This window comes from Harpia harpyja, chromosome 23 (assembly GCF_026419915.1).
Source record: "Harpia harpyja isolate bHarHar1 chromosome 23, bHarHar1 primary haplotype, whole genome shotgun sequence".
NCBI lineage: Eukaryota > Metazoa > Chordata > Aves > Accipitriformes > Accipitridae > Harpia > Harpia harpyja.
The window spans coordinates 2,432,217-2,444,425 of NC_068962.1; the positions used below are offsets into that span (position 1 = coordinate 2,432,217).

The following is a 12,209-nucleotide window of genomic DNA, read 5'->3' on the forward strand; positions in this document are numbered from 1 at the left end:
CACAGCAGTCAGTGAAATCACACTTGGAGACCTAATCTAAATGCACATTAATATAATTAATCACCTATCAAATGCTAGAAGAGAAACCAAATTCTTTGCTGATTTACACCATATTAAGGCCAATTGGATTGGATGAAGAGCAAAGTCAAGGTTGCAGCTGGTATATATACTAAGATACCATCACGTAAAAAAGGAAGCGTATGCTCCCATTTGTAGGCTAAACTGTAAAGAATGAAGTTCAAGTTAAAAATATGCATGTTTCATTCCTTACAGACACCTTCAGATATGACTGCATATTTCCTAAGAGACTGCTCAGCTTGCAGCAATTCTTACTTAGATCTGATTGCAGACATAGTAAAAAAACTTTTATTGTTTGGATTATTTCCTCCACTGGCTAGTATATCTAAGAAAGGCACTGGTATAGGTATGTTTAAAACAGAAAATAATTAAGTCCAGCAAACTTTCTTGTATCTCAACTCAGATTTGGTCTGGTTTGATTCAGTAGCAATGTTACTGAAGTTGGGTGCCAGTACTATCGATCAACTGTGTAGGAACCAGCATGACATCCTTGATACACGGCTACAAGAGAAGAGTAATCTGGATAATTTAAAGTTTGCATACCTTTTCCACACAGCAAACCCAGTGTACTGCTGCATCACATACTCACTAAATACAAACCCTACGTCTATTTGGTCAAATTGGCCAGCAGAGCCCACAGCAAAGAGAAGTTATGATTGAATAAATGACTTTTAACTTGATATTTTAAAAGAAAAATGGAATCCCTGGAATTACTGTAGTATATCATAAAGATAAAAAAAGCAAAATGTCTGACTTCAACTATAACACTGTAAATGCAGAAAAGTTAAGTTGAAACTGTGTAGAACACACACTCTGTTCACATGGTACAGAAATAGTGTAACTGGCAATCTACCAATTCATATTAGCAACTTCTTTAAAAGTGTACATGCTAATTTTCCTGTATATACATGCTGTAGTATAATACATGTAAATTATTATACACTTTCTTGTGATCAAAGGCATGTTTAGATGTGCCAAGAACTACATCTCGAAAACAGCATTCCCCAAAGAAAGTAAAGGGATGGATATGAAAGCAAATACAATTCGATCACTAAAAATACATTCAGTTAAAATGTTGGTCTGATCCATACAAAGATTTTAAACACGTCACATCAAGCATGCAAGAAATGCCACTGAACCCTCTGGCTCTCATCTATTGATTAGACAAATAAATATTGTCAGTGGCCATTACTAATAGAAATAATCTTCCATTTAAATGAGAAATCTCTTTCCCTTTATGAAATGGGTCATTTGTTACATCGTCTTTTCATGTCTCAAAAAATAAAAATCTTTCAGTTTGTTGTTTTGTAAACTGTCAGATTAAGATAAAAATCTTTAACCTTTTTTCTCTTTTTGCTAGCAAACAGCTGCTTCTCCCTTTTCTAATTTGCTAGTCTCAGTAAACACACACATACACATCTCTACTGAATACATTTTTTCTTACTGATTCGGAGCAAGATCTTCAAAAAAACCCCTGTAATTTAGGAACATTAAGTCTAATTTCAAGAGTGGCATCATTTGAGAGTGTTAATTGCCATTAAATCATCAGTTTTTCTCATGGAAGCTAAACCACAGAATTATTCACACTTAATTATTTAAGAGTTTTTAATTAAAACACTTTCATGCTCTTTTTAATATTAGAACACTATTTTATAACTTATTTTCACCTTTTTTTTGTTTAATATAAATATTCTATCATCTATAGTCACTTGCTGTTGTAACAGTGCTCCTTTTACACCTTCTGTCTTGCAGCAAGGGGTGTCTCACTATCTGAACTCAGATAATAATTTCGCAACTCTAGATTCTGTTTTGTGTTTATACATTTTTCTATGCTTCGTTTCTCTTTAATAAATTGAACCGATGGACCTGTCTGGGAATTTCCTGTTGGATTTTACCTTCTCAGTTTCCCCAGCGAGTCACTAACGGTGTTCTTCACCTCTTCCTTCCCTGGGTTAAAAAATCTTTCCTTCAGCGAACCGAACCCTTTGAAAGGCATTTTGTCTTTCTTCTTCAGGAAATCCCTTATGTTAACAAGCATTCACTTCTGCTGGCATAGTTCCCGATGCCAGACTGGGGAGCCTGCGCCGGTCCCCTCGGTGACCTCTGCAATAACAACCAGTTGCTCAAGAAAGGCGCATGGAAGACAAAAAAAAAAAAAAAAAAAAAAAAAAAAATCAAACCCGATCTTCCAAAGCCAGAAAGTCAGTCGAGAAGAGCTCTGGAGAGAACCCCCCTCGGAAGCGCTCGGGCATTTGGCGATGCACTTGCAGCAGCTCCGCCGAGCATCCGTGCCGGGTCGGGTACCCGTACGGGGCAGCTGGTGCCGGGCTGGGGGGGCTGCCGCGGGTCGGGGTCCCTGGGCAGGACACGGCTGCTTCTTCCAGGGACCAACCTCAGGCTGGCTCGCTGGGGCTCATCCTCAGAGCCTTCCTCCCTCCCTCCCTCCCTCCCTCCCTCCCAGATCCCGTGCGAGGTGGTGCTATAGTAACGGACACAATACCTGTCCTCAAGCCACTCCATTAATAAGACCTCCTCTATGGCAAGGGCAAGAAGTTTATTAAACATTTACGAGTCCTTTCTGCAGGGAGGGAATTATTGCAAGCTACAGTTCCCATTCACTAAGTACCCCCCCCCCCCCGATGAGCCCCCCTGCCCCAGTGAACCTGCTGGTTTGAACCCAGAGCCGCCTTCCCCAGCCTGGTCATTTATTATTGATGTTCTGGGCCCAGACAGACACAGAGGTGTGTTGGTGCGATGCCCTTTGAATAAGCAATGAAAGACCGGCTATAAATTAAAAGCATTGCATTTTTGAAACACAAAGTGGCTGAAAGAGGTGAACCAGTCCAACTCGGTGTGACTTTGTGATGACAACACACTTTTCCTAGCTTGGCGGAAAATATTTAATGAAAACACTCGTGGAAATGCAGCCTGCCAGTACTCTCGTCAAGCCTGCGCGTTGGCTGGAGTCAAATGAAGAAATTCTGCTTTTGGCAAGGCCTCAGTTACTGGGTTTGGGTTATGGATGACGAGGAAAGGAAAAAAAAGCAGCCCCATTTCATATTAGTTTTGGGCTCCTGTCAGCCCTTCCCTGTTCCCTGGGCGGAGGGGAAGGCAGAAACCTTCCAGTTTGTTAGAAAAACGGAGAGCTTTGTGTTTCCCACGTTCCCCTTGCTCTCCCAAGGGCAGTTAAATGTCGGTGCCTGTCAGACCACCACCACCAGCACCACCAGCAGCACCACCAGCAGAAGAACTGGGTTTCCCTGGAAAGTCCCAGCTGCGAGGTGCTGTGCGGAGGGCAGGAGGGCAGGCAGCTGCCCACCCACGAACCCCGGCTCCTGCTCTGCCCCCGGCCCCCCTCCTGCCCTACGCTTGTCCTTACCCTCCCAGGCACGGGGGACACGTTTTTCCCCCCCCAATTCTGTTCAGAGCGTGGTCTGCCCAGACTCTGCCGAGAGAGAGAGGGGAAAAGGAACGCGAGAAAGCGATTCCTCCAGAGAAACAAAACAGATCGGAGTCGGTTTCCCTTACAGGCTCCTCATTTGGGTGATTGAACGGAGCGAGGAGGATGGAGGGGGATGTAAATCTGGGCCAAAGCAGGGCAAGGGCTAGCCCTCCCTCCATCCCTCCCCTGGCTCCTTGCATGGGCCAGCAGTCTCTGGGTTTTAGGTGCCTCCGTAATACAAATACCAAATGTCTCAATTGTCCCAGCTCCGCTACAAGGAAGAGAATACTGGAGAAAACATTTCCTCACCGTTAGGTGAGGCAGGCAAGCAGCCTGCACTGAAATCCTTTATTCCTGGTATAAAGGGGAGAGGAGAGGGAGAGGGAGAGGGAGAGAAAGAGGGAGAGGGAGAGGGACAGGAGGGGAATATCTGGGAGCTGAGGAAGTTTTGCTTGGCTGGAGTCTCTTTTGTCGCAGAACTGGTTACAGGTTCTTTCTCATCTTTGAATAATTCACGTGCTGCAGAGCACTGTTGGAAAACTCCAGGCTCAACACAGCTCACCCCCCCGTTTGTTCTGGCAGACGGTCCTCCCACAGCGAGCAGTAAGTGCGGCTAGGGCCGTGGGGCCAGCCAGCTCCCAGCACTACGGACCCGTATGCCTGCAGCAGGGCTTCTCTGGGTGTATTTCTGTCTAGTTGGGTTGACCAGCAACTGCTCCCACTGCCGACTCAAAGACCGCCCGGTAAACCCTCCCTGCAGCATGTCCTGCTGCCCTGGGAGCAGCTACACCACCTCCTCCTCCTCCTCCTCCTCCTCCTCCTCAGGCTTGAATCTGGCCATCTCCACAGCTGAGCAAGAGGAGGCGATTCCTCCCGGTTTCCCACTCCCGACGCCTGGCCCCGGTGCACCCTGTCCCGTCGGGACGTGCCGACAGCCCGAGCAGCAAGGTCGCCGCTGCGGGAGGGAGCACAAGCCCAACGCAATCGCACGCGTGCAGGAAAACAGCGTTTCCCATTTTCAGAGGGCACACGGAAAACGAACTCTCGCAGGCTAACTGCCAGACATCAGACGTAGGTATGCTTTTAGGGATGTATACACGTAGAAGTACACGAGGAAATTGTCTTCCATTTAAACAAACGTGTATTTGCTAGCATTTGGGATAGTTTTCTGAGCGCTCTTAAGGCAGCTGAACGCTTGAAACCACGTGAGAGCCCAGCTCCAAACTGGAAACGGTGCAAATCCCAGTGCAAGGAATTCACCTTGGAAGACTGGGGCTCGGGTTGGGAAGTGGTGTTCACACCCCCATACCTCCCAGCAGCTGTGGAACCCAGGTTTTCAGTTTGCCCTTCTTTCTGGACTTCTGCTCCTGCTTCAGTTAAAGAGAGCACAGAGCAGGCACAAGGAAGAAGCTATGCTTCAAATTTAGCGCTTTTTTCACTTATCCACACGTTCTCTAATGGCATTTAGCACGGAAGCCTTAAGTCTGTCCTTCGTGCATTTGGGAACGCTTCAAGCGGCTCGCTCAGAGAGGCGTCCTGGCTGGCACGTTCGCCTCATGGATGGAGGGGCTCACATGAGCAATATTGCCCACCTCCCCACTAGCAGAACTGTACATTTCTCACAGAGGTTTCACCTCTCCCTCCTCTTTACGCTTTGCGATCCTTCCACTGCCTGCAGTTCTGCAGTTCTGCAGCCGTGGCCCCTTTTGAAATTCACTGACCCGCTCCCTAAGCCTTAAAGAAAAGGGTTTTCTCACTCTTGCTTCTGTGCAGGGAGGCTGCTCGGCAGGAGCAGTAAAACGCCTGGACTCCAAAACGCTGCTGCAGAGAGTGTCACCGCAGCTTCGCAGCGCCCGGCTCCTGCTGGGGCACCATCCACTGGGACACCACCCGGCTCCCAGCAAGGATGGGCTGGATGAGGCCATGGCAATCCCGATGCGATTAATCCCAGTACGTGTTTTGGAGCATCGGCTGAAGAAATCTCTTTTCTTTAACAAGACCTAACATGATAGCCCTTATGGACCCAGCTCTCATTGTTCCTACTTTTTCCTTTCCTGTTTTAACCCTATGCCTTAATTTTCTTTTGCAAAAATTAAATTACCCCCATTGTGATTCTCCTTGTCTCAGACCTTCTTAAAACACATTGTGTTATACCATATCATTGTAAGTCTGCTGCTTGCAAGCTGGAATCTAAGTCCAAGACACAGCATGATTAGGCCTGCACTTGCAAAGAAACATTTTGCAAAATTAAATCTACTTCTGGCTCATTCAACTTGTAGCTACTGCTGAAACTACAGACTCATATCCCCCAAAGACCTCTAGTAAGGCTGTATTAAAACTGTATTTTAGAGCCAATATGGAGATAAACCCAGCTTTTGAGATCTACAGCATCTGATGTCAAAGATGAAAGGGGTGATCTGGGACCCCATGTTATACAAGGGTTTGGATTAAATGATCAAAATGGTCCTTCAAGGTTTGAAATCTGTGGCTTTACAACATCTGCACTTTTCCTCCATAAATGAAGACGGATTCTGATCTCTATTTTACCATATATGAGAACTGAGTCCTTTCCTGCCATGTCTAAATGCTGTGTTGAGTCAGCCCAAATCAATTTTTCAGATGCTATGTTTGTTTCCCTGATGTCTGTGGCAAAACCGGCATTAATTTCAAATGGTTAAAAAATTCATCTTTAGTTTCTAGTTTCTGCTTCCTGATCAGGTAGCTGATAGGAAAGCAAATTGATCACAGTTGGACAAGAAATAAAAACAGAGGCTCCTGGGATGCTAACAACAAATAAAACAATAATGGAAATAGGAATTCTTATTTATAGTTTTCCTTCCTGGAAACTGCTAATTAAATGGTAATTAATTACACCTTACACAGTAAGTAGGAGGGCTTTTTAAAGCATTTCTGTGTGGAAAGCTATTATGTGAAGTACATCTGTTTCCCCTCAAAAGGGCAGAGCTCCCACATCATTGCACTAACTACTACAGATATATTTAATGCTAGAAAACTTTTTTTTATTTTCCACTTCATACAAGTAAATATATTAAGCATGAACTTCTTCAACAGAAGCCCTCTCTAAGGCAAAAAACCCCTTCTGTATATAGAGCCAACAACCACTGTGTAAAATGTAGTTTCCTAAGTCTGATATTTTTGTGGCTAACTGCACTCTTCACTGCTCTCCCAAAAGTGAATAGGTCTAAATGCTAAGAAAGGGTGACAATACACCTTCCAGGCAAAAAAAAAAAAAAAAAAAGGAAAATATAAAGCTGGTGTATTGTATATGATTATTTCTGTGCATACAGAAATACTCTGCTATTTAAAAACAGGTCCTTTGTACTTTCACAAAGCAGTATAAGGAAAGCCTTGTAGCCGGCTAAGAACATGTCTGTAATGTTTGCGGTTTATTTGGGAGTTGCTTGGGTTATAGTGACACCTTATGGTAGTTTTATTGTATTTTACAGATCGTTTTGGAAGTTAAGATCTCTTGCCGCCTTTTACAGCCTGTCACTATCAGCAAGGAACTGCTTTGATGTTTTTAGAAATCTTTTTGTTACATGTTACTCAACAGGTCATTCTATCTCTTCAAATTTTTCTGGTTTCCCTTCTGCCCTTACTAGGAAAATAGATTTTAAAGGGGAATAGTTTTTGGTACTGTCCTCTCTCCATGTTGAACAGATAATCTATGCCAGCACATGCATACATGCTATTCAAAACTATCTGTGGTGATACCCAATTTGTGAGTACAGTCTCTCACTGGATTGATTCACCAAATTATACCATTATACCAGTTCCTTGTGTTCCTCTAATGCCAGATCTGAACTCTTTCAAAGAAAACATCATGATAGAAGTTAATGAAAAAATTCTTTCCTTTCAAATACTGTTGAAAGACCTGTGGAATATGTAAGTAAATATCCAAACCAGCTACTATGTGAAGATCAGAATTTAGAAAACCTGCCTTCCTGGGGCTCTCCCTTACATGAATTTTCTGGTCTCTAATAGGAGCTATCTCACACTACAGCCCTTCTCTCACTTGAAGTGCAAAGTTGGCCGCTCTAATGAGCCAATGGTTCCCATAAAACTTACATGAATTCCTTACCTTTAGTATTTTAATCACACTCTCATCAAACAAGGGTTGGAAGTGGGCAATAGGTTCAAAGTTGGAAAGGGCTGAGTGGGAACGAGGGAGAAGGATGACTGAGCACTCACATTCATCTTAAAAACAGAGCCGAAAATCCACATATGCTACAGTTTCCTTGGGAGGGGGAGTTGTGTTTATGCTGAACTGCAGGTAACGCTTATTTATATTAGAATAAAATAAGTTCCAGAATACCTTTCATGTAGCCCCTTCTCACTAAAAAAATTGATTACGGCATAGAGAGAGACACAGCTTAAACTGGTAAGTCAACTTTTTGTTTCATTGAGCAAAATAAGTCTGTTTAATATTTTAAATCTGGACAACCTGTATCAGTGACTAAGTATGTCATCTCTTACAATCTATAAATTAGAAAATTCAAAAAACACGGTTTTGCCAGACTTTTACAGATATTCATATTGCTAAGCTAGCGAAAATCACTGGCTAAGCACCTAGCACCAGTTGCACCTTTTTTTGAAAGTGTAGAAAGGATATCAGTTCTATTTCCATTTTAAAGCATTAGTTTTTCAAAGTTAAGAAACTGAGCAACACTAAAGAAGCAAAACCTGCTCGTCCCTTACAATGCATGCATAAAAAAGAACTGAAGAAAAATGCAATTCAACAGCTGTGGCATCTTGAAGGACACGGTGACCAGTAATGCACAGTTCAGGACAGTGCTTGTAGTTACTAATACTTTTGTTCAAATAAATTTGTTTTAAAACACACAGGTTTAATAAAGTTCTTTTTTTTTTTATTAATCTAACCTCTATGTAGTTTTCTACACTGAATATTTTACCTACCTTTCACCAGAAAATGCCTGCTACAGCAAAACAGGTGGGAAAAAAAAAAAAGAGAGTAATTTATTCAACTTTCTAATCACAGCCATTCAATCTAACCAAGTAGTCATTTCCAACAAAAACAAACACACAGGAACGAAACGTTCCCGTAAGTGTGTTATGGCTAAATTAAACCTGAGCCCCAGCAGCCGCCCGGCAGCAGCAGCAGTCAGGCCCAGTTAAGCTCTTTGATGAGACAGCGGCAGCCAGCACCCTCCGCACAGGCAATTTCGGAATTTGAACCGATGGGGTGGGCGGGGGGCCCTATCTCAAAGAAAACAGGTCCATGCCTACGGGGCCGGCACTGCACGCCCTGTCATTTTGGCAGATGACAGTTTCCACTCTCCTTTCTTCTTTTTTTTTTTTTTTCCCAGCCCTTCCCTGAAATCCACTTCTCTGCTCTGAACGGTTGCTGTATCACTCCGGGATCTGGATTCGGTAATCCTCTGGATCACTCCCTTACCTGCAGCTGCTTTTAACATTTCTCCCTCGGTCTCACGCTGCCCGTAGAACGGGTAGCAAAGGAGACACGTGCCCTCTCATCAGCCACCTCTATCGCCCAGGCCGGCCGCTGGCCAGAGCTGGACCGTCGAGCAGAGATGCAGAGCCGCACGTTAGGGTCCCTTCTGCAGCCCCTGACGGCAAAGCAACCATCTCCAGCTGAAGAGCAACAGGCACAAAGTTCAGGCTGCCACTGTCTCAAATTCAGCTTTCTCTGACCAAGTACCACCAGGAGGGAAAAAAAAAAAAAAAAAAAAAAAAAAAATCTGTCGGAGCCCTCTGATTTTCGTTGCCCTTCTACGATTTTACACAGCCATGCGCTGCCTGTGGGCATTGATGTAGGAAAGAAAATGGAAGCGAGAGGAGCTGCAAGAGATGGCTGTGCCAGAAAGGGTCTGGGAAAGTAGCAGGCACAGAGTCCCAAGAAAAATTCTGATGGAATAAGTGCAGTACGTGGGACTGAGCTCAGTTAAGCTGGCAATTATGTGCAAAGAGACCTCCACTTATTTAATTTCTCCAATGTGCAGAAAATCAAGGCTTTGTACTATCTATGTCATGAAAAGAATAAGGAAACACCTCCTACCCAGCAGCCAGTTAATGATCCGATAAGCTTAACTAATAGTTATAGTGCTTGTTTAATCAAAGAGCTTCGACTGTACGGTTCTGGTTTGCAAAATGTGGCAGTGAGTATAATGCAAAGGTGGTATTTCACAGCAAATCCTTCTTGTAATGGTTGTCAATCAGTAAGAATCAAGCAATGAATTCTTTAGGAAACATAAAGCATATACGCACAAACTACAAAAAACTCAACTAATTTTAAAGAGTTTCCTGCTTGCCCCAAAATAAAAACGGATTAATCAATAATTTAATCCTGCATGGGATAACAATGAAAATACATTAGCACTTTATACTGAAAACATTCAGACTGCAGAAATGGCATTTAGTATCTCTCAAGTCAGAAATCCGCACCAAAACCTACTTCTCTTGCTAGTTTTATATAACAGATGGAGGCTTTGAGCACAGCTGGCATCAAAATTTTATGTAGTGTGTTCCAAATATTTTAAATTATATTTTTAATTTTTTAAACAGATTTTTTCTATCTTGTAACCCAGTAAAGCCAGGGTTTGTAGTATGCTTTTTGGGGAAAGGCTACATTGAAAGTTCCTGCTTAACAACAAAAGTATGAAAATGACGTATTAGTGTAATTTTATTCTTCCTGATTCTCCTGCTCTGATTTTGTAAGATACGATTGTTGCAAGATACAATTATTTTTAGAAATTATTTTTTAAAATAAATAAATCTATCTGGTGCCATGTTAGGATAGATTCTTTAGATAAAATTTATTGCTCTAGTTACAGATGTATCTGATGACTTCATTAGCATTTTTGCTTCTTTGAAGTCACTTTTGTGACATCAGCTAAGCACTTACAGCTTTGGTGTCATAGGTAAGCGATTATTTTATCAGCACGGCAGGGGCAGGAATCTCTTTTCTAGTTTTTGGTTTCTCTTTTCTAATTTTTTTGAGTTCTCTTCTCTAGTATTTGATTTTTCTGTTTGGAAAATAAGCCAGTTATCCTTCCTTGTGGTATCTGGTTCTCAAGTCACCTGCAGGAAAGGAAGCTCTTCAAAGTTTTTTTTTTGTTTACTCTTACAAACCATAGCCTTAAGCTAGAATTAAGGAGCCACTGAGACAGACATGAACAAATGCTGCTTGTGTAGTAACTTCATGCCCCAAAACCAAACCCCTCTGTTTTCAGGTCAAAGATAATAAGGTTTTCATTGATGTAGTTTCAAATGGAACTTCTGCTTTGATTATCCTTGATTTGAATGGCTAATTACTGCAGAACAGTGTAAAACCTAGCCTTCTGAATGTTGTGTAAAAGGTGATGCATTTTAAGAAATTCCATTAAAAAAGGCCAAATAATGATTAAGACGCAAGCAAAAAGCTTGACCAAAAAAAAAAATTTAAAAATTGCTAAGTAGAAATAGGCAGGCCATTAAATCTCTATTATTTCTAAGTTCCAAGTTGCTCCACATCCACGACTGCCTTAATTTGCAGTAAGAAACTGCTCTAGAGCCGTAATAATATTGTTCATAGGCAGGTGTCCTACAGAGGAAAAAAGGAAAGATTTTTTTTTTAAAGTTTATAGTTTAACTCTAAAATTTATGCCTAGAATACTTAGTAAATTATTTTAGAGCTTGAATAACTAGTATTTATTTAGCTGCTCTGGGGTTTGTGCATGGGTAGGAGTCTATTTCTGAATTCCTGGTTTGTAAGTTCGGCACAACAAATTGGAACCCACCCTGTCACCCTAAGAGGCAGTTTTCCAATCTACCGAGCAACCGCAGCGGTCTCCAGCTGGTGACACGAGCGCAGGCAGCTTCTGAGACGCCGGACAAGCGCATTTGTGTCCGGCAACAGGAAGAGAACATCGCATGAACCATTTTTTGCGTAACTCCTCACAAACGGCTCATTTCCTACACCAACTGAGCCGCATTCCTCACAACTGCAAACTTGATAGGGAAACACAGCTCTACACTGATATCAAAAGGATTAACCCAAAGCTCCGGTGTATGACATACCTAAAGAGGGGACTAGAGATATTTAAGTGACGAAGCAGAGACAATTAGCTGCCAATATCAAAGTATTCCAGGCAAAGAACCATCAACTGCAAAGATCTCCAGTCTTAGGTTATCTAATTTATGAGTTTATGACACTGGCAATTTTAAGCCACAACAAACCAATCCAGAACATCTGGATTTCAGCACTTGAGACTTTCCTGCTTAAGAAACAGGTAACAGTTACAGATCCTACCAACGTCCAGAAAGGGAGGAGACAAAGAGAACATTACCGCGGCGAAGGACATTCAAGTCAGATCAGGACTGGGATCCGCGGAGCAATTTAAGGCAGGCATTTTCTCGGCAGGGTGCCATTAAGTATGTCTCCACCGTACTGAAAGCTCACTCTCTTATCTTCTGCTGCTGCTGCCTGAAAGCTGGCATGTTACAAGGCTGTACTCCCTTGCTGGATACAGCTGTGGGAGGAATGGGGATGCTGTCATCCTCAGCAAATGAAAATGAAGAGGGCATCGGAGCCACCTGACGCTACCTTTCCACTTCCACCTAATCCATCTCTTTCTTCCTTTACTCTGTCCTCCCATACCACGTCCAGCCAACAATGATGCTTCTCAGCAGATCAGACCTCAGATGTCTC

At 42.8% G+C, this 12,209-nt stretch overlaps 1 protein-coding gene across 1 annotated transcript in view; it reads right to left on the reverse strand.

Annotated features, from left to right (window-relative positions):
• Positions 1-2,493, reverse strand: part of SLC17A8 (solute carrier family 17 member 8) — a 30,578-nt gene extending 28,085 nt beyond the window's left edge. Inside the window, exon 1 of the mRNA XM_052774714.1 lies at positions 1,974-2,493. Coding sequence (XP_052630674.1) covers positions 1,974-2,116 — 143 coding nt within the window. The 5' untranslated portion in view covers positions 2,117-2,493. The remainder of the gene's footprint in view (positions 1-1,973) is intronic.
• Between the last annotated feature and the right edge of the window lie 9,716 nt (positions 2,494-12,209).